Raw genomic sequence first — 26,632 nt, 5'->3', positions numbered from 1 at the left:
GACTAGCCGGAAACCACCTCATGTGGATGATCCCCTCTCTGTAAACAGCACAACATGGGCATCGTTCGACATAAAGCCAGTGGGCGTGCCCATAATGAAGGGCTTTGAATAGCTACTTTGTGGGCAAAGGATGCCTATATAATTGAAAACACTGTGGTGCTAGATGGTTGCAAAGCGCTGTCCGTGAATTTCGTGCCACAAAATTACATATTTCACAAGGGTTAAAATAGCAAGTCTTACATACGCATCAATCTGTCCTAATAAAGTATAGTTAAGAGAAGAAAGACAGTAGAAGTAGCAGAGAAAAGTTGGGGAAAAGTAACAGCCCTCTCAACTGCTTGTCATAAAATAGATGACCCGCTGAGGATCTCTGTCACATGCAACAGGAAATAAAAGTACAAGTAGGACAGACAGCTCAGTGCGTGAAATACGTTTGCCTCTAGGCCTGAAGGCCTGAGTTCTACCCCCAGGACCCACAAGGTAGAAGGAGAGAACCAATCCCACAGGCTGCTTCCTGTCCCCACACATGCACTCTGAACTCCCGCCTCTCTCTCTCTCTCTCTCTCTCTCTCTCTCTCTCTCTCTCTCTCACACACACACACACACACACACACAGAGGGTTCTCCTTCTCTTCACAGCACAGTAGCGCTGGCCCTGGTCAAGGGGTCATGGGTAAGCCAGCTTTAAGGAGAGCTCTCCCCTACCTGCCACTTGGAGTAGCCCAGAGTGCTGCTCCTGTGGTCATGAAGGTGGGACTGCTAGCACTGCCCTTCAAGGGCTGTAGCACGCTGGAGAATGAGCCCTGAGCAACACAGTGAAGGTGACCCTGATGGAAAAGACACCAGTGAACCAGCCTTAAGGGTGTAAGCATGGTAGAGCTGGTCTAGCCCTTCATAGGCTGAGGCACTTGGGAGAGTGGGTCCCACCCTTGATTGGATGTAGATAAGCAGGCATGAGAACGGGTCAGCTGACCCTGCCTCCTTCACATGAACGTATTGGGTAGCCTAGCCAAAGCAGGGCTTACCCTGGTGGTGCAAAAAAGGGAGAGCCAGTGGGCTGACCACCTCAGCTACCACCCAGTCCCAGATCAAGGGCTCTGAATTGCCCTATCCCAAAAATCTATATCATCTCAAATAGATAGGACACATGAAAGGGACAGACTGCTGTCCCAAAGCCACAGGATCTCCATGACACGAGGCAACAACAGGATAACAGGGAGGAGTCCTGATAAGGATCCTATACTGGTGGTGTCACAGAAGCCAGAATATTGAACCAATGACTCACTGTAATGAAAAATAACAAGTGAAGATGTGTGGGCAGAGGGGTACACTGTGGGACACACTGCGACACACTACAGTTTCCATGAGATGTTTTCTATGCTTGTTATTTGGATGGGCGGTTTGCAAGGGTACTTGGATGGCAAGATGAGCAGGACCAAGGTGCATGATGTGAAATTCACCAAGAATCAAAAAGTTAAAAATGTAATTAGGGTCCTGCTATATACTTGTAGATTACAGGTTAGAGGGCTCCGAAAAATGTAGTGTCATAGGACAGTATCACGCAGAAGCGTGGGAGGGAAGGACGCCCAAGGAAAAGGAGATGCATTGCCTCCCCTTCTCCCACTGAGACCATCTCTGTCAGCATCTCAATTCAATTATGGCAGCGGGTCATGGCTCAGGTAACTTCATTGAGACTTTGGAGGACAGAGACAAAGAAATGGCTTAAGAAAGAGTAGAAAGGATTTTTCCAGAAGGTACATTTGGGGTCTATGTTCCATCCATACTTGCTATAACGAACACCAAAGCCACCTATCTAGGTTAACAAACATCTTAGTAACAAGGGATATCTTACCAGCTCTTCCAGACAAAGGTTGATGAAGCAGTTTATCCTTCAGAAACTATATCCCAGAGGGTGACAAAGGGTACTCACATCTTCACAAAAACACACACCTTCCATCTCCTCTCCATTTATCTCTCTACCCACCTCTGTAATTGCATTTAGTTCAGTCAGATACATTATTCAAGACAAAAGTCTAAATATTCAATTAGCTGATGTGTTAAAGAAAGTATGAGGAGAGGTGCATAGACTATGACAATAGCTTAGAAATTGAAAGCACATGCTTTAAGGCTTTGGTCCTCTTTTGTTTTTAAGATTTATTCATTTATTTTGTGTATGTGAGTACACTGTCACTCTTCAGACACACCAGAAGAGGGCATCAGATTCCATTACAGATGACTGTGATTTGCCATGTGGTTGCTGGGAATTGAACTCAGGACCCCTGGAAAAGAGGGTTTTGTTCTTGTGGGGTTTAAACAATTAATTTCTCTGGTAAGAGTCAACCAACTCTAGGAAGAAAATAGTTTCACAGTTCACTCATAGAGTCACTTAGAGTGTTTTGCACAGGAAAATCGAAGTTTTACAATAGTTTGAAAACCTTCAAAGCTTCAGTCCCTGCAGGTCTTCTTTATTGATGTCTCACTCCATCACAGAGGCCTTTGCTACCTACCCGTTGCTATCTGGATTAGGAAATATAGACTAAGGTTGAATTACTATTACTTTAAGCAATGTTCTAGGAACTCCTCCCTGCATCACCTCCTGTTTGCTTACCCTCATTCCACAGCACAGGGAGTTGAGATTTATCAGCAGAGCCAGAATCTGTGTACAGGTTTTAAGTCAGTGATTCCTAACCCTTTATTAACACCGTACCTCATGTTGTGATGTTAATAAAACACAAAATTCTTTTCATTGCTACTTCAGAACTGTGATTTTTACTGCTGTTATGGATAGTAATGTAAAGTTTTGGAGCTTGGTGTTAGCCAACATGATGGCAACCCACAGATTGAAAACTGCTGCTAAGTGTTACTCTCCTAATTAAGAGGATCCGGTGCGAACTTATAATGTTGATTACACAAAGCTAATGCACTTTGCCTTTGTTTTCCCATTAGCCGAGTATCGATGCTCCGTGTTTAGGTATCCTGGCTGCAGAGCTCTCCCTCTTCTGTTCCCATGAAGACCCCGAAATCATAAAACAAGCAATAACAGGGATGAATTATGTCCTCTACATCGCCTTGTGTCAGAATCGTAAGAACAGATCTCAATCTTTTTCCGCTATTAAGAACTTGTTCTAATCATTCAGCTTTTGAAGAAGCCTCTATGTCTATGGTTTATTTGTAAATCCTACTCCAAGATCCATGACTTCATTTTCTAAAATACAGCTTTAAAATTTATTTAACTACTGTCAAGTAGATTTTGTAATTAAATAGTTGGTATTTCAAGATCTTTACAGCGTCAAGATATATCTACACTTTTTTTTTACTGTTGAATAATGGTGGGGACAAAATGACAGGTAGTTTCAGGAAGAGAGGAGAAGGGGAAATTTTGCAAATGAAGCATTTAGAAGAGGCATGTTTCCCTCCTCAAAGTTATTATAAAGACTCAAGGAGCTGACAGAGGCCATATTGAGTGTTCATACACTATAAGCCAGTATCTAAAATCTAATAACTCACAAGGAATGTGAGAAGGTTTTGTCTTATTAGGAAGAGAAAACTATCCTTAGAATATGTCATTTGTTATTTAAGATTATAAAACACAAGCTAATTGGGGGAACTAGTTCTGAATACTTTAATTGTTCTCCAAAGCAAACCTAAAGACAGCCCAGCAATCAACCAGGCAAATTTAAGAATGTTTGGCAACCAATAAAAATTACAGTCCATCTTGGTGCAATGGTGTACATCTGTAATCTCAGTCCTCAGGAAGCATATGGAAGAGGATTTTGAATTCAAGACCAGACTGGGTTATGCAGTCAGATCCTGTCTCAAAGGACAAACAAATAAATATATGAAAAGAAAGTAAAAATACAACCCACTATGAGAATAAAAAATAGCCAAAACTTATTTTAAAAGTCCAACAGGTACTGTAACTAGTAAAGAGGGATGTTAAAAACAATTATTACAAAATTTTTGAAAAGACATATAATGTTCCAGTACTTAGAAGGATGAGGCAGGAGGATCATGGGTTTGGTGCATGCTAGGTTGTATAAACCAAATAAGAAGAAAAGAGAAAGAAGGGAGGGGGATGGGAAGGGAAAAGAGAGGAGGAGAGGAATCTATGAATGCATACTGAACTTTTAGAGGACAATAGGCTCTCTAAAATGAAAAACACTCTTGGGCAAAAACAAACAGCAACTAGACCCTGCAGGAAAAATGGTCTGTGACTTACTAAAATAGTAATATCAACGGCTAAGTGCAGAAATGAAACTAAATAATGCACTATGGTTGCATGTTATGAATTCTATAAAAGCTACAACTTATATCTCCCATAAATTAATAAAGTACAAAAATATGAAGAAAGCACAATAAACAAACATCTCGGTTAAATTATTCATCACTAGAGATAATTATTTGAGTCTTAAATTAGAAACTAGAGGAAAGAAATATTTCTTTGCCTATAATAGATTTCTCATTAGAAACAATGAAAGTCTGAGACATTGAAATAAAGAAAAATTACTATCTTATTGTTCTCTAATCGAAAATGTCTTTCAAAAACAAATTCAGTAAAGATATTTTCAGATCTGCAAATGTTCTTTATCAGTGAATCTGCATTGCAAGAAATGTTATAAGAAATTCAGGAAAACAAAGTCATGGTCTAGAAATTTAGATTTTTTTCTCTCTAAAGGAATGAACTACTAGAAATTGAAACTACATAAATAAATAGTTAATATAACACAAAATTTTACTTTTCTCTTATTTAAATCTCTTTGAGTGATACCCAATCATTTATGACAAAGATAAACATAATATAAAAGCAAAGTGAATAAGATTAAATGAATTAAGGTTTGAAGGGGATAAGCATGTTAATACTTTTAAAGATTTTTCTACTAAGCACAAAACCAGGAAAAATTCCATGGAAGTAAACTATGTTATGTTAAAATATATCATATAAACCTTAACACAGCAACTAAGATAATGTATGGGCTTATATATAACCAAGTAGAGTGGAAATAAAGTCAACTCACAAGATATCCTTAATCCAAATAAAGGAAAATAAAAAGAAATTAGGTGAGGAAAGACAGAAAACTCCAATTAACACCAATATGATAAAGAAAAATGTTCAAACTATCCCCAAATAAAAGGCAGAGATGTTAGATCAGTCACAATGCAAGACCCAACTATAAACTATCTACAAGGAACTTGTTTAAATAGAATAACAGAGATAATTGTTAAAAATAACAAAACATACTAATAGTAACCAAAGAAAATCAACTGTGAGCTATATTAGTATTAAAAGAAATTTCAGAGTGAAGAAATGTTTCTGGGGGAGGAAGAACTATTGTGTAATGATGAACGGTGGAATAGTTAGCAGACACAATAGTTCTAAACACTTGGGTGCCCAAAACCAACAGCAAAAATGCTCTATCATAAAAATAGAAATAAACTTACCAAAAGTAGAAGTGTAAGAATTAACAGACAGTTCCACCATTACGGTCAGAGACTTCAACAGCCTTCAGCCAGCAGTTTGTAAGCATACCAAAAATCATTACATATATAGACTTGAACTATTATGACTTACCTGACATTTACAGAACCCTGCACCAGCAACAGAAAAATGAATCATGAAATAGACCCTATTTTAAGCTTTAAAAAAAAAAGAAATTATTTTCTAACAAAATGGTCCTAAATTAGAAATCAAAATAACAAATACATGGAAACCCCAAAGCATTTGGAAGCAGAGTAACATACTTCCAAATAACCCACAGACCAAATAGGAAAGGTACAGGAAAGGCATTTGAATGGAATGAGAATGAAAATCTAATGTGTCACCATGTGTGGCAGGCTGATAAAGGAGTCCTGAGTATTGGAAAAGAAGAACAAATGAAGCCAAGGCTAACAAAATAAGGGAATCAACAGAGATAAGAATGAAATTAAAGGTACCAGAAACGGGGGGGGGGGCGTGAAATGTAAGGAGAAAGGAGTGTGACAGATTCTTTGGGGGTGATCGTGGAGACAAGAAGAAGAAACCTCGAATTGACAGAGTTAAACATGGCCTCATTTAAGAATCTTATAAGCTCTGGATCCATGCCCCCTTAAGCTTTTATGAGAATTGACCGTGAGCGCAGTGTTGAGTAGTCAGCGTATGGTAGGCATCCAGAATTGGACGGGAAACCGGAAGTAACATCTGTGAGAGCGGTAGTCAACGGAAAAGTTTATATTCTATTTTTTTCAACACAGCCGATGCCACAACATTCCGATCTTTTAAGATCAATGAGGAAGAAAGCAACTCCAAGATTATAACGTCTGATGTGGAATTGCTAGCCAAGATCACACAAGGAGAAAAAACCAAAATTGTGCAGGTACCCTTGCTCGGTTCCAGCTTCATTCTAAGTAGTTTGTCCAAATGTATCATTGCCTTTAGTAGTAATTCATTTCCTCAACGTTAGTGTGTTCATTAAGGAAGTTTCCTTTTCTTAATTCAGAATGACAGATGACCAGATGACTCACATATGTGGTTCATTACGTTTTAGGCCACTTAAGAATTATGTTCACTACCCTCGAATACAGCAATTGAAAACATACTACTTGTTATATAGTGTAAATTAATAGATGTTTTAGTTACACTTCTATAGGTGGGTAACTTCCAAATTTTTGACAAAATTAATGGAGTCAACAATTAAGTATTTTCTAAAATGTGATAATCCACCCCCACCCCCGAATATCAGAATGGCATTGTAAGTTAGATTTTATTTAAAAGAAAAACTATGAAGTTTTACATAAAGGCCTTTCCATCCTTATACGTGCCTGTAATTCCGGCACCCAGTTCAAGGCCAGCTTGAGTTGCGTACAGATACCCTCTTCTCAAGGTCAAAGGAAAATAAAACCTGTTTACATGATGTGCTGTTAAGCCTTAGTATTAAGCAAATAATATTTACCCTATTCTAGAGAAACCATTAAGTTCTATAATTCTATATATGCTTTCATTCTTCATAGCTCCTGTTATACCTAGAACCTTGTGAGGCTCCCCTGCACTGGGGCCAGACTGGGCTGACAAGTAAATTAACGTTCAGACATACATACTGAGCCAACATCTCAGCCTAAGTTCTAGAGAGGACCCTCAGGCCAGCTCATCTCCTAGGATGAGAAGACCGAAGACACCCCTTCTTCCAAACCCCATATATAGAGCAGTGGCTCTCTTCCCATGACTGACACAGTTAGAATCGTGGAAAGCTAGGGACACGACAAAGCAATTCACTTAAAATTATATATATATATATATATATATATATATATATATTCTAAGGATACATGGGTGTTTGCTATATCCATATACCTGATGGTTCATCTTTACAGAGACAAGGGTTTTCCCTACACACTACACACATAGCCTCACAAGACTGATTATGAATATGTCTATTTCCATAAGAAAACTGAGAATCTATGTAATCATGCAAGCAAATCTTCTTCATCCACTCACGTTCCCTTCCAGTGCAATGCCAGGCAATAGAACCGACTCTATGAATATTCCTCTCCTAGGGGCTCCTCAGCTAGGGTGGGACTTCCTGATAACCACCCCATTCCATGATGGGATTTTGCACAGCTCTCTCTCTCTCTCTCTCTCTCTCTCTCTCTCTCTGTGTGTGTGTCTATCTGTCTCTCTCCCTCCCTCCCCTCGCCCCCCCTGTATCCTTTCACCATAGCTTCTCCAGCATCTCCTCTGATCCGCATTTGTTTCTCACAATGTTGAAGATGTTCATGGTAATATTTGGACACCAAAACTGTCTTAAAAGCAGAGGATAACTTTTGGGTAATAATACCCGGGGCCTCAATCATCACTGCACTTAACCCTACCACAAACACACTTTTTAATCCTTTTTAATAAAGAAAGCAGCTCCCATAGTTCACCTTGTGCTCCCGCCTGGTCCAGCGCATCCCCTGAAATGTCTAAGCTGCGCTGTCTGGCTTACACTGGTGGTCACGAACATTCTTTTGGTTTCAGAGCGTGGGGCAAATATTACTGCCCCAATTGCTGACTGACTTTGTGTGGACTCTCCTGAAAAAACTCTCCTCTCCTTACAATAACACGGCAAAGGATGCTGCCTCCTTACTGAAGCTGGCTTTGGAGTTTCACGCTCAGAAGATCACCAGGGTAACGTGCGTGGCGATGCGCTAAGAACAGAGTGTGCTCTCAGAAGTCTGCTTTTCAGCTTTCTCAACTGGTGTTTTTACCCATCCTGCCCCCTGCTCTTATTCTCTGAGCCCCTTTAGTCACATGAGGCTTTTGTGAAATGTCACAAATGGGGAAAATGGGAGAAACTGCTCTTATGAATATTCACTTACCGATTACATTAAATGAGGACATTCGGCCACGTTCACTTTGCTGGGCTTTTGAAAGAGAAATATACTAGTAAAAATACCTCTGTAAGTGAAACCTCCCATGCAGCGTTTAAGGAATATTTTCAAGGACTCTCAGCTGGAAGTGGCACTGGCTAAGGCATTTGTGCCACACAACAGAACATGAGGTATAGAACTACGTCTCACTCAAACACTCAAAGTTGGAAAAAGTGAGGCTTCGTTAGCTCTCCCGTTTACTTTACGGCCTGCTTCTCTCAACTCTTTCTATCATTTTCACTTGCTATTAGATGTGTAAGTGAACGGAAAATTAACTTTTTAGGAGTGCATTTTGAACATGTGTACATTGTACCAGTGGCAAAGTTGTGAATATAAGAATAATTAAGTGAAATGCAGACTCAACAAAACAATGCAGTTTGTATTGTGTAGTTCATACGCAAATATGCATGTCCGTTTTACCAGGAGTTATGCAAAGCTAAATCAACTGTTTAATTCACTCCTTGTCATTCACGTACCTTGTTAATATTTTCTGCCTTCAATGCACTGACAAATAAGGAAAGATTGAAAAGAATTAATAGGTTGCCATGGCATCATTATAACAGAATACCTTTAGAATGGATAGCTTACACCAAATAAATGTTCATTTCTTACAGTATTTACTTATGGGAAGCCCAAGGCTTGTGTCTAGAAAGGACCTCCTTGCTGTAGCATCTTGTTGGTGAACACTTGCAAGAGAACAGCGCAAAAGAAAGAAGAGGCCAAACTCATGCTCTTATCACAGACTTACCCCCACTCCTAGGGATTACTCTTCTAACCACTCATGAGCAGTGATCGCCCCCCCTCAGGACCTAGTCACCTTTTAAAGGCTTCATATCTGAGACTGGTGAAATGACTCTGTGGGTAAAATACTTGCTGAGCAATCATGGGGACATGAGTTTGATATCCAGAACCCATATACAAGCAAGACCCAGTGGCATGTGTCTGTAAGTCTAGCACTGGTGGACTGAGACAGGTGGATTCCTGAGGCTCCTTTGTTTAGCAAAAAGAGCAAACCTTTGGTTCAAATACACTCTATATCAATAACATAAGGTAAAGAAATGGTGTTTATGACATCAATCTCTAGCTTCCACATTCAACTGCACAAGCAAACACACACACACACACACACACACGCACATGCACACACATGCACATGCACACGCACAGTTGCATTTGAAAACCAGGTTTCTAACATGACATTTGGGAAACATACTTAGACCATAACACCTTATTTTTTTTCTTCCATTCTGTTTCCTTTTCCAGGTGAGTGGTTGGAATTTCAGTTCCATGTCTCTCATATTCAGCTTGTTTTCCCATCGAGCTTCTCAAACATCACAGCAATTCTACTCACATGGAACACTGTAAACATTTCATGGAACTGGGGCCGCAGGAACCATGCAAGCCTCAAATTACAAGAATTTTCTGTGCTCCATGGTACTCTTGGAGCTCAAAACTCAGCTTCAAAGACTGCTAACTTCAAGCAGACAAATCTAAGCTCTAGCCAATAGTGAGAGGACCTTCTGGGTAGGGTTCCCCATGCAGATCCTTGGGTCATAAACCCATAATACAGCCCCGATGGTGATAGACATACAGGGCTCACAGTTCCCTCTCCTGACACAACTGTGCACTGTGAAAGAAGGTAGGCCTTGGGAAGTCATTCAGACAGAGAGCAAGTAAGACAAGGTCCACCTCATGGAGAGTTCTCATTACTGCTATTGGCAAGAACATTCATTTCGTAAGCCAAACACAACCTGAGGAAAATGAGAGGTCCATGGTCAGCTCCTTAACAGATTCTATTACAGAGAATCAGTAACCTAAGAGAAACTGAACCTAAATGGGGCTTGGCAATTTATCACCTCAACCCAGCCACCCTTTTAGAGCTCCTTGTCCCAATATGCATAAACACATGACTTTATTCCTGACCATTAACAAGTATTTGGCATTGCAACCATGCAGGTGCATTTTCTGTTACTGCTTATTCGTATGCTGATTGCTATGTAGGTCATTCCGATAAAGGCTGAATTCCTGTAATGGAGAAATAGCCCCTTTTAAAGGTGAACAAGGAACTTGACATCTTTATCGACCAAGGAAATTCTTCTTCCAGGTGTCTAAAATTGTGGATGACATTTATGAGCAGCTCTCTGAGAATTCTTCCTACACGATGCAGAATGCCATGCTACCCATTATCAGCCTGTTGACACGTGCTTCCCCTAAGAAGGTCATCTTTCAGCTCATGGAGTTCCCAGTCCCTGCAGACAAGTAAGGCCTCCCCATGATGGCCCAAGCTGGATTCTTTATTCTAGTCAGGCCTGATTTCTTTTTCTGAAAAGATTTTCTAATCATCTGGGCTGGCTAGACAACTTTTTTATTATTATTATTATTATTAACTTGAGTATTTCTTATATACATTTCGAGTGTTATTCCCTTTCCGGTTTCGGTAAACATCCCCTCCCCCCTCCCCTTCCTTATGGGTGTTCCCCTCCCAACCCTCCCCCATTGCTGCCCCTCTCCCCAACAGTCTAGTTCACTGGGGTTCAGTCTTAACAGGACCCAGGGCTTCCCTTCCATTGGTGCTCTTACTAGGATATTCATTGCTACCTACGAGGTCAGAGTCCAGGGTCAGTCCATGTATAGTCTTTGGGTAGTGGCTTAGTCCCTGGAAGCTCTGGTTGGTTGGCATTGCTGTACATATGGGGTCTTGAGCTCCTTCAGGCTCTTCCAGTTCTTTCTCTGATTCCTTCAACAGGGGTCCTGTTCTCAGTTCAGTGGTTTCCTGCTGGCATACGCCTCTGTATTTGCTGTATTCTGGCTGTGTCTCTCAGGAGCGATCTGCATTCACATTTTGATCATCCGTCTTGAGTTTCATTTGTTCTAGGCATCTAGGGTAATTCAAGCATTTGGGCTAATAGCCACTTATCAATGAGTACATACCATGTATGTCTTTCTGTGATTGGGTTAGCTCACTCAGGATGATATTTTCCAGTTCCAACCATTTCCCTACGAATTTCATAAAGTCATTGTTTTTTGATAGCTGAGTAATATTCCATTGTGTAGATGTACCACATTTTCTGTATCCATTCCTCTGTTGAAGGGCATCTGGGTTCTTTTCCAGCTTCTGGCTATTATAAATAAGGCTGCGATGAACATAGTGGAGCACGTGTCTTTTTATATGTTGGGGCATCTTTTTGGGTATATGCCCAGGAGAGGTATAGCTGGATCCTCAGGCAGTTCAATGTCCAATTTTCTGAGGAACCTCCAGACTGATTTCCAGAATGGTTTGTACCATCTGCAATCCCACCAACAATGGAGGAGTGTTCCTCTTTCTCCACATCCTCGACAGCATTTGCTGTCACCTGAGTTTTTGAGGCTAGACAACTTTTAAATAAGATCATATGTTACATGTAATTTTGCTCAATGCTTAGCACAGAGTAAGACCTCAAAACTTTATTAATGCCACTAGTGCAAGGAGGGGTTAAACTGTGTTCTGTTAAAAATATTACCCAAACATTTTTTTTCAAAAAGATAATGCAGTTTTTTGTTCATTGTTAACTTACTCATCTTCCTTGAGAAAAACCTCAAACATACAGCTTTTCTTACTTATGAATTTTGCTTTAATGTACAAGTGCTCTGTCTGCATGTACAACTGCATGCCAGAAGAGGGCATTAGATACCTGTATAGGTGCTGGTGAGCCACCATGTTGTTGCTGGGAATTGAACTTAGGTCCTCCTGAAGAGCAGCCAATGTTCTTAACCACTGGGTCATCTCACCAGCCTGGGGTTTTCTTATTTATAAAGGACAATTGTAAGCTCCAAAATAGGGGCCAGAGAAAGGGTTCAGTGGTTAAGAGCTGCTCTTACAGAGGGTCAATGTCAAGTTCTCAGCCCTCATATAGTGGGTGACTTACAACCAACTCTGGATCCAGGGGATTCAACATGACCTTCTACTTTTCATAGGCACCCACAAAAACAAAATCAATCTTCTTTTAAATATTACTAAAAGCAAGAATTTTCTGCCCATTAATGTTTATCTGAAATTTTCAGACCCATTAAAGTTCATTTGAAATTCATGCCCTAGGGGCACAAGAAATATTGAATCAGAACAAAACCTTGTTCCTTTGAGTTTGGGGGTCAGTACAACTCTAACAGGTATGTTAGAAGAGATTAGGGAAATCATATGGTTCTATTTCGACAGTTCATACGCTGGCTTCACCTCTCTTTTGCTGGCTGAAACAAACTAAGAGTTGCAAATGGTAGATATGATTCTCAACGCCCTGTGTTTGCAGAGTTCTGCTGCTGATGTGGCAAGCAGCGAGTGTGGAGTCGAGTGTGGCATCTGAAGTGCTGAAGACAATCTTGTTAATACTGAAAGGAAAGCCTGGGGAGATGGAGGAAACCATGGTGGAAAGACGGCGCTTCTCCCTAGATGCCACCAACATGATGCCTGTGGCGGTAAGTGACACCATGAGCATTTCTGTTCTCCGCTGTCTTCCTGATCATGAAACTCCTCCTATCTGCATAGATTAAGCCCTACCTCCTTGACACAGCCCCCTCTGATCATGCACGCATCCATCCAACACACATTCATTATGTGGACATCTTGATCGGAGCATGCATTCTGCTAAGCTACAGAGACAAAGAACAAGTATGTACATTTGAGATCCAAAGAAATACAAAGCTCTACGTGTGAGGGAAAGGAGGTAACTGTGATGATTCCGGGTAAGTTGGACACAGCACACCTCGATATTGAAAGGACTTAAAATAGAATCCTGGGCCAATTCAGGGCAATACTTATATGCATCTTGGAAAGGCAGAGTGGAGGAAAATCCTGTTAGAATGGAAGTGTGGCTGTTGTAGCCAGAAGGCCAAAGAATCAGAGAGAGCTACCCAATGGCAAAATTGTGTGTGACTATAGAGAGAGAGCCACCAGCTATGTCATGTAAACTTCACTAGTCGCATGAGGAGCTGATACTACCTGTGTATATCCCACTTCTCCCATGGACCAACCCCATGAAGCATGAGAGGAAACGGAGAGATGTAATGAAAAGGGGGTGCTATTGTTTATTAATACGAGGTGTGTATTCAGGGATCAAGAGATTCGAGAATGGCGTGCTGCATCTCCTGCTGGCTGTATCCCTTCCCTGTGTTTTTAACAAGCCTAAGGAAGACTTTGCTTACTCGTAAGACTATTCCTCGTGGCCACATAGGAAGTGGACCTTGGGATATATTTCTTTCCACAAATCTGACAGCTGGAAGGGATCCGTTCACAGCACCTTGGAACCCCATTACCGAGAGCTTCACCTCAGACTTAGTGAGTGTGGCTGAGTGAATACACACACACTGAAGGAGGCTGGGAAGACTCGCAGCCATTCCCACCCTCTGTATGACTGATGATCTTTGGAATGACCGTTGCCTGTTTTAACTCCCCTTTCCTTCCCTTGTAGGCATCTCAGGCCCTGTGCACATTTCTACCCGTGACTTCTTATAGGAAAGTGGTGGTCAAGTTTTTCCCAGAGTTCCTGATGGCCCTCTTGCTTCAACTCTTCTACTGTAGTCAGCATTTAAAAGACACAGCACAGGACAGACCTCTGTAAGAGAATGCCCGTTCTGATTAAGTGGGAGATAGGCATCCAGGGGCTCGCTTGGGTTTATATGGGACTTGCTATTAGCCTGTGGGAGACTCTGTTCTCATTTAGTTCAGTCTTCTCTCCTCAAAGGGTACAGTGTCTTCAGAAGAGTAATCCTCCTGAGGCCATGAGCATTCACTAGACTCCACTCTTCATGTGTGGAGCGCAGAAAGAGCGAATAGCACAGACACTGTTTGTTCCCATTGCCGCTGCTGTCGGATCATTGAGAAGCAGTAGCTCGGTACAATCAAGTTCTTCCATTCATACAGTCCCTGATAGTAACCTCTCAGAGTTAGTGACATATACAAATGACAAACAGAACAGTGTGTGCAAATATTCACTATAGACTGGAAGCTATCTCACAATTTGATATGGATATGATATGGGGGAGGGCAGTATGACATCAGTCCTCTGTTTCAGGTCAAAGTTCATAATTTTCTTTTGGGCAAGAGAGTTAGTTTCTTCTGCCCTGAAAGGGAAGTCTCACTGCAACTGTCAGCTATCCACCATGTCCGGTATGAACATCTAAATTAAACAGTGGATCTCATTTAAAGTATTTAGTCCTCTCCCTGGAGTTATTGCAGGGGTGCTATGTCACGTGTGTATCAATAGGTGGCAGAGAAGAGAGAGGCTATGTCTGATTGCTTAGTAGTCTAACATCTCTGAAAACAGAAAACCTGAGACAACCAACCACAGTCCCTCATTGCGCGGGCTCAGATGAGTTCTCAGGGCAGGGAGCTAGCTGGAAGCTAGAAGAACTTTGCCTAGGACTGCAAGCATCAGGTGTGACTAAGCCTGAGAGATATGGCGCTTGCCACTTGGGCAGGCCTGGGTGACCACTAGACTGATGCCATGGGACCCAGACAGGGAGCTAGCCTGAGATGACCACCAGTCTGGCAGTGCATAGACCTCAGTTGCAGATCATGCCCGAGATGACCCTTGCCAGATGCCATGCTGCACAAGTGGCATTGTACTACTGAGACAACCCCGGACCCTCAGAGACTCCAGGTGCCAGGAGGAGCAGGTAAGTGGTGGAGAAATGGAAGAGAGGAAAAAAAAAAAGGATGTGGGCACAATGAGGAGAGGCAGAACTGGAGACTTGAGGACAATGAGGAATAGTTTGATAGTGAGGAACAGCCAGTGATGCCACTCGAGACCATGGTGAGGTCCTAGCCTGGGCTATCTGTCACCCAGGGCCATGTCTGGGTCTGTAGCCCTGCAGCAGCATGGATCTGTCACTACCAAAGGCCAGGAAGATATCCCTGGTCCGAGCTGCCACCCTAGGACATATTGATGGTTGAGGGCTATGTAGAACTGACCCACCCCTCACCTAGACATTGTGGGAGAGCTAGCCCTTGTGGCAGGAGAGCGGGAAAGACAACCCTGTTCCTAGTCAGCTGCAGTACTTGAGAGAGTGTGCCCTGCACATTACAGGAGTTGCAGGTAAGCCTGCCATGAGGGTATGAATGTAAGAGAACTGGCTTAGCTACTTGTCTCCCTGGTGGTAGCATGAGGGAGGAATGCCCTCCTCGCCTTTTTCCCCTTGTCACCTGCAGCAGATGGGAGACTGGTCCTGGGGTCATGAGAAAAGGAGAGGTAGCCCTGCTCCTCATCAGATGCAGCACTCAGGAGAGCTGGTCCTGGTCCTCAGCTGTGTAGCACAGTAGAGTTGGTTCTGGATATGGGCATTGAGGGTAAGCCAGCCTGAGGGCATGAGTGTCTGGGGTTGTCTCCGGCTCACCTCTTGTCTGCTCTGCAATAGTGCAGATGAGGAGAAGATCCACTCTTCTCCTCCCTTGCCCCTCACCACCTATGGCAATCATGAGAGCTGGCCCTGGAGTCATGAGAGTGGGAGAACTGGCCCTGTCCCTCACCAGCTGCCACACTTAGGAAAGCTGGCTCTATACCTTGCCTGGGCAGCAGGGTACCCTGAGATTGGGAAAGAAGGAGAACCAGAGGGCTGACCAGCTCAGATACATCTCTGCCCCAGATCCAGGACTTTGAACTGCTGGAGTACATGAAGGGACCCGTCTTACAGATCCAAAACTACAGGATCTCCATGGCATAGGATAACAACAGGATATAAGAAAGGATTTCCAGTGAGGTTCCAGTATTGATGGAGTAGCAGAAGCCAGAGGCCTAGTGCCAGACCAATGAGTCATTGCAATGACCATTTGCAAGCAAAACCCAAATGTGGACAAAAGGGTGTACTATGGGACACAACTATGGCACACCATAGCTTTTTCCCCTCGATTGGGTTTGGGAGGTTGCAAGGGTGTGGCGGGGGGTGTGGGAGGAGGTGCAGATGAGTGGGATTGGGGTGCATGACGTGAAAGTCACAAAGAACCTATAAAAAGTTGAAAAAATTAATATATTCATTGTCCTTTAAGAAGACACACACCAAACCACTCCCAGGAAGATAGGAACCTATTCTGATTATTTAGGACGTCCCCCAAAGAAAATTGATAGTTCTAACAGGTCATTATATTTCCGGGTAAGACAGAAAGCTGTTCATATGATCAAACCTACATTCTATGTGCTATCATTTTAACGTGTGCAGTCCACACACTGTTCATCCGGAAAGACGAAAGATCGTTTCACAACTACCTTCCTCTATTCCTCTCTCGAGCACTGTATGCTTCTCAAAATAGCAGGTCATGTGTAGTTAGTCACTGTCCTGTCACATCTGCTCTTTTCTGTGCCTCAGCTATGTAAGAGACGCCCTGAAGGCTCTGTTGAATTGCTCTGGCCTAGAGGAAGTGGATAAAGCTCTGGAGAGGAAGAATTTCTGGGACCAGTTTTCTCAAGTCATGGACCACCAGTATGGGATCCACCTCATTGCCAAGTAAGAAGAGGGGATTCTGGGTAGAACTCTTGCCCTCCGTCTTGTCCTCTCCATCTTCCTTTGGGTCTCTTATATGGGAACCAATTTTCTACACCTTTTTTTTTAATAGTTTACAACACAACTTGATTTCTGATTGTTTTCATGATTTGAAGATTGATCCTGAGAGAGCTTCTCCCTTCTTCTCCTCTTACTCAGTGATACAGAAACACCCAGCACCACTCCCCTCAATGACACACCCAAACCCACCCACAAATAGAATAACATTCTCTTTCACATTCAGAGAACTGAAAGGAAATGTGATTCTTCCTCTTTGGGGTTAGTGATTCCCTGCTCTGAAGACATCCAAAGGTGCCAGGTGCCCTCTAGCTTTAGCGAGGTCTAGGAGACTTATACACTCAATGAGCCACACATGTTCTGGAAAATGTAATGGAAGAGCTTTTTTTAAAATAGGAATTCAAGACCATACCTAAACATAGTAAAAGCCATATACAGCAAACCAGTTGCTAACATTAAACTAAATGGAGAGAAACTTGAAGCAATCCCACTAAAATCAGGGACTAGACAAGGCTGCCCACTCTCTCCCTACTTATTCAATATAGTTCTGGAAGTTCTAGCCAGAGCAATCAGACAACAAAAGGAGGTCAAGGGGATACAGATCAGAAAAGAAGAAGTCAAAATATCACTATTTGCAGATGATATGGTAGTATATTTAAGTGATCCCCAAAGTTCCACCAGAGAACTACTAAAGCTGATAAACAACTTCAGCAAAGTGGCTGGGTATAAAATTAACTCAAATAAATCAGTAGCCTTCCTCTACACAAAAGAGAAACAAGCCGAGAAAGAAATTAGGGAAACGACACCCTTCATAATAGACCCAAATAATATAAAATACCTCGGTGTGACTTTAACCAAGCAAGTAAAAGATCTGTACAATAAGAACTTCAAGCCTCTGAAGAAAGAAATTGAAGAAGACCTCAGAAGATGGAAAGATCTCCCATGCTCATGGATTGGCAGGATTAATATAGTAAAAAATGGCCATTTTACCAAAAAAAGCGATCTACAGATTCAATGCAATCCCCATCAAAATACCAATCCATTTTTTCAAAGAGTTAGACAGAACAATTTGCAAATTCATCTGGAATAACAAAAAACCTAGGATAGCTAAAACTATCCTCAACAATAAAAGGACTTCAGGGGGAACTCAAGCAGTATTACAGAGCAATAATGATAAAAACTGCATGGTATTGGTACAGAGACAAACAGATAGACCAATGGAATAGAATTGAAGATCCAGAAATGAACCCACACACTTATGGGCACTTGATTTTTGACAAAGGAGCCAAAACCATCCAATGGAAAAAAGATAGCATTTTCAGCAAATGGTGCTGGTTCAACTGGAGGTCAACATGTAGAAGAATGCAGATCAATCCATGCTTATCACCCTGTACAAAGCATAAGTCCAAGTGGATCAAGGACCTCCACATCAAACCAGATACACTCAAACTAATAGAAGAAAAACTAGGGCAGCATCTGGAACACATGGGCACTGGAAAAAATTTCCTGAACAAAACACCAATGGCTTATGCTCTAAGATCAAGAATCGACAAATGGGATCTCATAAAACTGCAAAGCTTCTGTAAGGCAAAGGACACTGTGGTTAGGACAAAACGGCAACCAACAGATTGGGAAAAGATCTTTACCAATCCTACAACAGATAGAGGCCTTATATCCAAAATATACAAAGAACTCAAGAAGTTAGACCGCAGGGAGACAAATAACCCTATTAAAAAATGGGGTTCAGAGCTAAACAAAGAATTCACAGCTGAGGAATGCCGAATGGCTGAGAAACACCTAAAGAAATGTTCAACATCTTTAGTCATCAGGGAAATGCAAATCAAAACAACCCTGAGATTTCACCTCACACCAGTGAGAATGGCTAAGATCAAAAACTCAGGTGACAGCAAATGCTGGCGAGGATGTGGAGAAAGAGGAACACTCCTCCATTGTTGGTGGGGTTGCAGACTGATACAACCATTCTGGAAATCAGTCTTGAGGTTCCTCAGAAAATTGGACATTGAACTGCCTGAGGATCCAGCTATACCTCTCTTGGGCATATACCCAAAAGATGCCCCAACATATAAAAAGACACGTGCTCCACTATGTTCATAGCAGCCTTATTTATAATAGCCAGAAGCTGGAAAGAACCCAGATGCCCTTCAACAGAGGAATGGATACAGAAAATGTGGTACATCTACACAATGGAATATTACTCAGCTATCAAAACAATGACTTTATGAAATTGTAGGCAAATGGTTGGAACTGGAAAATATCATCCTGAGTGAGGTAACCCAATCACAGAAAAACACACATGGTATGCACTCATTGATAAGTGGCTATTAGCCCAAATGCTTGAATTACCCTAGATGCCTAGAACAAATGAAACTCAAGACGGATGATCAAAATGTGAATGCTTCACTCCTTCTTTAAAAGGGGAACAAGAATACCCTTGGCAGGGAATAGAGAGGCAAAGATTAAAACAGACACAGAAGGAACACCCATTCAGAGCCTGCCCCACATGTGGCCCATACATATACAGCCATCCAATTAGACAAGATGGATGAAGCAAAGAAGTGCAGGCCGACAGGAGCCGGATGTAGATCGCTCCTGAGAGACACAGCCAGAATACAGCAAATACAGAGACGAATGCCAGCAGCAAACCACTGAACTGAGAACGGGACCCCCGTTGAAGGAATCAGAGAAAGAACTCGAAGAGCTTGAAGGAGCTCGAGACCCCTTATGAACAACAATGCCAAGCAACCAGAGCTTCCAGGGACTAAGCCACTACCTAAAGACTATACATGGACTGACCCTGGACTCTGACCTCATAGGTAGCAATGAATATCCTAGTAAGATCATCAGTGTAAGGGGAAGCCCTGGGTCCTGCTAAGACTGAACGTGATTGTTGGGGGGAGGGCGGCAATGGGGGGAGGATGGGGAGGGGAGAAGGGGAGGGGGAGGGATTAGGGGGATGTTGGCCCAGAAACCGGGAAAGGGAATAACACTAGAAATGTAAATAAGAAATACTCAAGTTAAAAAATAAATAAATAAATAAAAATTTTTTTTCTGCACTAGAAATGTTTTAAGATTGTTTTGGTTTTTATTTAATCCTTCTGATTATAGAAATCAAATTTTCTGAACAACAATAAAATCCAGAATACAGGGTCTTGGTGACATGAAAGATAATTTATACTTGTGACCAATTCAGAGAATACTTTTTATGGGGCCCACAGGCTTTAGATGCAGTATCATGTTGGCATATGAACTTTGAGAACATATCTTTTTAAATGAAAACTATACTTATTTAGACATTTTTTGAAAGTGGCAAATCCCAGAAGATAAAAGAAGCCATGTCATATGAGTTAGATCGTCTCCAGGTACATCACATTAATTAATGAATATTACAAGTAAATCTTACAATTTTATATTGCTTTTCACCAATTTTGACTATATGGACGTCTGGGGAAAGGAGGAATGCTAAGAAAAGTCCCACAGCTGCACGCAGCACCTAGGATATGACAGCGTGGGGAAATAAATTTCTATCCTTATAGATTCTGGAAAACTAGACCTTTGTGACTTCAAAAGCAGCCATTTTCACAGGTGGGTAACACAAGAAAAATATGGACAGAGTCCATTAAAATGCAACCCAATAAAGGTGCAGATGTTTCTCAGGTTTTCCAATCAAAGTATAAAATGAGACACATCATCTTCCTGGCAGTCTGGCAGCCATTGACAGCAAAATAAACAGTACGGTCACACATTGTACCAGGAGTGAGATTAAGTATTCATTACTTAATCATCACCCTGGTCTTAGTATTACTTAAAACATAGTCCACAGACCAGCAAGAGCATCAGTTGGAAGGCAAAGCTTCATATTTGTGAGTTTCGTGGTTTGAATGAACAGTCACAGCTTTAGCAAAAGGGCCTGGAGTTTGAAACAGAAAGTTATCATATGCTCTCCCAATATCCTATCTCTACCGATTAGATTCAGGACAGTTTATGATGACAAGTCTGAGCCTGGCCTACTGCCCAGGTGTCTCTGGAAAACAGTTTAGGGAACCAGAGCTTATCATCCTTTTTCTGGAGTAACCCAAAGTCATCCCCAAAGGAGGAGTGCCATCCCAAGTCACAAACTGACCTATATCCTGTACCTTGAATTGCTTTTTAGATAAATATTTCTTCTCTCTCTGGTCAAGGACTGATGGAAGCTTATGCAAAAATGGGGCTTCTCTTAACATGGAAAAAATGGAGAAAAGAAAATGGGTGATGATAAGGAAAGAAATATTGTAGAGGCCCAGGCTTGCACAGTTCCTCAGAGTCAATGTAGATGCCATACAAATGCCACAGCTTAACTTATATGAGGGAATGTTTCAGAATTAACTTTCCTTCTAGTCTGGGTAGTCCATAGTAGGCAGGTAATGACTGACTCCTTATCTGGGAATGCAGAATATTTCCTTGCTTGCCTAAGTTGGTGCCTTGTACCTCTTTACAGAACTCTCAGTGAATGTAACTTTCCACAGTTTCCAGAGACCCTACATTATGTCTACAAGGTCGCAATAGAAGGTCCTAGAAGGTCAGAAGACAGTATCGTCACCATAATATTCTTTGCTGAAGTGAGTTTTAATGGTAGATTGTAACCAAGTCCTCATTCCAGTTCCTAGGATCAACTTAAAATTTCAGCACTAATTTCTCTCTCTAAGTCATTTTCTTATAAAAATTTAAGAAAGTAAAAGATATTTGAAGTCAAATGGGGGGAGAGAGGGGAGGGAGGAGCCCTGAATCTACTTGTTAATTTATTAATTGCATTTTTTTTTAAGCTTCTGAACAACTTCTTCAAAGAATCATTACCAGAAGAATTTTTGGTGCTCTTCAGAAACTGGATTAATGATTCCAATCCTTCGGTTGGCAAAATGAGCCTCCAGAAGATTGCCAGCATGGCGCCAGTTTTCAGTCAAGTATGTGTGTGTAGAGTATGGCCCTGTGAGTCACGACCGGATGTATCGTTACTGCTCAGTATCTTGTAGCGAAACCTTGGTGCTCTTTAAGTTTCTGTGCAGCTAAAACTACCAAAGTCGGAAACTCAATAGAACAGACAAAATGTGAAATCAACCTAGGTGATTTTGGTCCACTTATTCGTAATTTCTCCACAAAATCATGTCGTGCTCAGAATTTATTCTTCATTGCTCAGAGGAAACACTCTTCTTGCAGCTTAAATAAATCATCAACACCTGTCCATTCCCGCTCTATATCTCTCTACTCTTGGACCTCTTTCTTGGGGTACCCGCTGAACCTTGTCTTTCCACTTATAACACTTTCCCCATCACTCACAGGTGATTGCATTTCTGTCCATTTTGATGACCGCCTCAAGTCAGGCTTCACGGAAGATTCTAATCCCTAGCAGCCTCCTCTTTCTGAAAGTCAGCCCCCATATAGGAGCACCTATGTAACCATTTATAATATTGATGCCCAAACTATGATCCTCGAGTCACCAGCATCAAGGTCACATGGAAATTTGTTATGAATGCAAACTGTTATGTCCATTTCAAGCCTGCAGAACCAGAAATTCTGAGTTGGGGTCCACTGGCCTTCCTTTTTAGGTCCTTAAGTAACAATGAGAGTCACTAAGTCATTCCCCAGGAGCTCACGGGAGTATTTCCAGGTCAAGCAAATTTAATCAGGTGCCAATATCTTAAAACTCCAAGTTTCAAAGGATTTTGCACAATCCCGCTACCGTCTATGCACTACTCCAGCCTGCTTCTGGGGCTCTGTTTCTATTTAGGCAGTTTGTGCTCATGTTTAGAGACCATGCTGCCAGATATGTTAGTAAATTTTTAGTCTTAACTCTCTAAAACACAAGATCAAAATTTTTCTGGTAAAATATTTTTACCATGGCTAAGTTCAAGATCCCAAAGGCATATTATTAAAAACAGAATTGGGTAGAAATGCATAGTATAACTTTACTATTTTAACTAGTCATGCACAGTACCTAAATAGCCTTAAGAATGTAGAAAATAAAACAAATATCAGCAAAAGATTGTAGAATTTATCCCTTTTAGGGCTACTTTTGATTTTACTTAACTATAAATTTATGTAATTAATTTTTTAGCAATGACTTCTTGAAACATTAGTTTACAAAATCTTTAAGGGATTTAAAAAAGACTTGTAAGTTGGCATGCTAAACTCAGAAATATATATACCAACTCTCAGCCCAAGTCTCTTAATTCCAATGTTCTACCATTTTCTTTCTCTCACACACAGATAGAGAGTGTCTGCAACCTCTTACTTCCAGTCCTAGATGCTTTCCTATCCAAAGAGCACACTGTCATTATCCGGGCTATGCTTACCCTTCGAAATATTTTGGGCAAACTGGACAAGGTGATCTACTCCAAAGTGTGTATCAGGATTGCTTCCAGCTACTGTCCTTTGATGGATCATGTGAGTGACAGATGTGACTACATGTGTAACCATTAGTTTTTGTGGTTCAGTTAGGCTCCAGATGGCATGATGATCTTGTATCCTAGAATAAAGCAGCATAAGTCAGATTTCTGTCCCTGGATAAACTTCAGATTAGTAGATACATTGATTAACACTGGACCTGGTCTGGGTGGGTGTAAATCCCTCTCCTATCTCTGATATCATGGTGACACAGAGATTCATTAAGAGTCTTGGAAAATCTGTAAAACAGGCACAGAAGTATGTTTATTATAATGTAAAGAGCTGCTATACTCACAGCTCCAAGTCCTGCAGAATATCACATAGGAGAGTGTCTTAGGGTTTTACTGCTGTGAACAGACACAATAACCAAGGCAACTCCATAGCAACAACATTTAGCTGAAGCTGGCTTACAGGTTCAGAGGTTCAGTCAATTATTATCAAGGCAGGAGCATGGCAGAGTCCAGCTAGGCATGGTATAAGAGGAGCTGAGAGTTCTGCATCTTCATCTGAAGGCCTCTAGAAGATTGGTTACCATGTGGTCAGGAAGAGTGTCATAAAGCCTACTCCACACTGACACACCTACTCCAACAAGGCTTTCAAGTGTGCTATTAAGGTGCTATGAGTTTTCCTCTTAGCACTGCTTTCCTTGTGTCACAAAAGTTTGAGTATGCTGTGTCTTCATTTTCATCGAATTCTAGAAAGTCTTTAATTTCTTAATTTCTTCCTTGTAACCGAGTTATCATTGAGTAGAGCATTGTTCAGTTTTCATGGCTATGTGGGCTTTCTATTGTTTTTGTTGTTATTGAAGTCTAGCTTTAGTTTGTGGTGATCTAATAGAACACACGGGATTATTTCAATCTCCTTGTATCTGTTGAGGCTTGTTTTGTAACCAATTATATGGTCAGTTATGGAAAAGGTACCATGAGGTCCTCAGAAGAAGGTATATTCTTTGGTTTTAGGATGAAATGTTCTGTGGATATCTGTTAAATCCATTTGGTTGATAACTTCTATTAGTTTCACAGTCTCTGTTTATTTTCTGTTTCAATGACCCATCCATTGGTGACAGTGGGGTGTTGAAGTCTCCCACTATTATTTTGTGAGAGTCAATGTGTTTTGAGCTTTAGTAAAGATTCTTTTATCAATGTGGGTGCCCTTGCATTTGAGGCATAGATGTTCAGAATTGAGGCTTCATCTTGGTGGATTTTTCCTTTGATGAATATGAAGTGTCCTCCCCTGTCTTATTTGATAGCTTTCAGTTGAAAGTTTATTTTATCGCATACTAGAATGGCAACTACAACTTGTTTCTTGGGATCATTTGCTTGAAAAACTGTTTTCTAGCCTTTTATTCTGAGGAAGTATATGACTTTGTCATTGAGGTATGTTTCTTGTATGCAGTAAAATTCTGGATCCTGCTTGAGTATCCAATTTGTTAGCTTATGTCTTTTTACTGGGAAATGAAGTCTGTTGATATTGAGAGATATTGAAGACAGATAACTGTTAGTTCCTGTTATGTTTGTTGTTGGAGGTGGTATTATGTATGTTTGATTCAATCAATCTGGGTTTGTTATGAGATAATTATTTTCTTGTTTTTTCTTTGGTATAGAAACCCTCCTTCTATTGCAGTTTTCCTTCTAGAATCCTCTGGATTAGTAGACATATACTGCTTAAATTTGATTTTGTCATGGGATATTTTGATTTTGTCATGGGATATTTTGATTTTGTCATGGAATATTTTGGTTTCTCCAACTATAATGATTGAGAATTTTGTAGCCTAGGCTGGCATTTGTAGTCTCGTAGAGTCTAGATGTATCCAGGACCTTCTCTCCTGAGAAGTCTGGTGTAATTCTGATAGATCTGCCTTTATATGTTACTTGGCCTTTTTCCCTTACAGCTTTTAATATTATTTCTTTGTTCTGTGCATTCAGTATTTTGATTACTATATGGTGGGAGGATTTTCTTTTTTGGTCCAATCTATTCAGTGTTCTGTAGTCTTCCTGTATATTTATGGCTGTCTCTTTCTTTAGGTTAGGGAAGGGTTTTTTTTTTTCTATAATTTCGTTGAAAATGTTTTCTGGTCCTTTGAGCTAGGAATCTTCGTTTGCTTCTATTCCTATTATTCTTAGATTTTGTCTTTTCATTGTGTCTTCAATTTCCTTGTTAGGAGCTTTTTATTCTTTGTATTTCCTGTCATTATCTTCTATGCCTGAGATTCTCTCTTCTATCTCTAGTATTCTGTTGGTGATGCTTGCATCTATAGCTCCTGATCTCTTTTCTACATTTTCCATTTCCAGGGTTGCCTCCATTTGTGATTTCTTTCTTGTTTATATTCCCACTTTTAGGTCTTGGATCACTTTGTTCGATTTACCTGTTTGATTGTGTTTTCCTGTATTTCTTTAAGGGATTTATTTGTTTCCTCTTTAAGGGCTTCTACTTGTTTTACTTTTTCCCTGTATTTCTTTCAGTGAATTATTTATATCCTCCTTGAAGGTCTCTATTATGTTCATGAGATAAGATTTTAAGTCAGCACCATGTTTTTCAGGTGTGTTGGAGTACCCAGGGCTTGTTGTGGTAGGAGAACTAAGTTCTGGTGTTGCCAAAGCATATTGGTTTCTATTGCTTATGTTCTTGCACTTGCCTCTTGCCATCTGGTTATCTCTGGGGTTAACTGAACTGGGTGTCTCTGTCTGTAGCGCTGCCTCTTGTGTCCCTGACTGTAGCAGGTCTCTTGGGAGACCTGTAGACTCTGGGGTGTTGAAAGGGGCAGACAGGCAGATCTTCCCTGGAGGATGTGTACCAGAAGGGAGATGGGGTTCAAGTTGGGGGGAAGGGATCCCACATCTTCTGGTCTCCCGTGGAGTCCCAGCTTTTGTAGTTATTTGGGTGGGTGTTTCACATGTTACCCTGAATGCTACAGTTCTCCCAGCCGACTTGCAGACTGTGGCACGTTGAGAGGGGCAGATACACCGATCTGTCCCAGTAGATGAGCAGATCAGAAAGAGCATGCCTATATGTTTGATAGAGGGTTAGTATCTAAAATACCAATAAAGAACTCAAAAATTTATTTAAAAAAAATAAACAACTTTTAAAAAATTAAGGTATGGGACTAAATGGGAGTCCTTGAAAAATGAACGACAAATAGTTGAGAAGTGTTTTTTTTTTTTAAAAAAATGTTTAGCATCCTTAGCCGCTCAGAAAATGCAAATGAAAACAGATAAGACGCAGAAGAAAGTCTCACCAAGAACTTATGCATCTGGAGGTGTCTCATTTTATCCATGTCCATGTCAAAAACT

General features: G+C 41.1%; 1 protein-coding gene and 1 pseudogene across 1 annotated transcript in view; both read left to right on the top strand.

Annotated features, from left to right (window-relative positions):
* Window positions 1–26,632, top strand: part of Mroh9 (maestro heat like repeat family member 9) — a 73,300-nt gene that overhangs the window by 27,598 nt on the left and 19,070 nt on the right. Inside the window, 10 exon segments of the mRNA XM_032914663.1 lie at window positions 2,946–3,081; window positions 6,228–6,349; window positions 7,990–8,139; window positions 10,486–10,640; window positions 12,665–12,830; window positions 13,823–13,968; window positions 16,713–16,850; window positions 21,400–21,520; window positions 21,725–21,862; window positions 23,166–23,342. Of these exon segments, the coding sequence (XP_032770554.1) occupies window positions 2,946–3,081; window positions 6,228–6,349; window positions 7,990–8,139; window positions 10,486–10,640; window positions 12,665–12,830; window positions 13,823–13,968; window positions 16,713–16,850; window positions 21,400–21,520; window positions 21,725–21,862; window positions 23,166–23,342 (1,449 nt within the window).
* On the top strand, window positions 14,568–14,666 carry LOC116911839 (annotated as a pseudogene).

This window comes from Rattus rattus, chromosome 10 (assembly GCF_011064425.1).
Source record: "Rattus rattus isolate New Zealand chromosome 10, Rrattus_CSIRO_v1, whole genome shotgun sequence".
Classification (NCBI taxonomy): Eukaryota; Metazoa; Chordata; class Mammalia; order Rodentia; family Muridae; genus Rattus; species Rattus rattus.
This window is presented reverse-complemented; position numbering and strand designations above follow the sequence as displayed.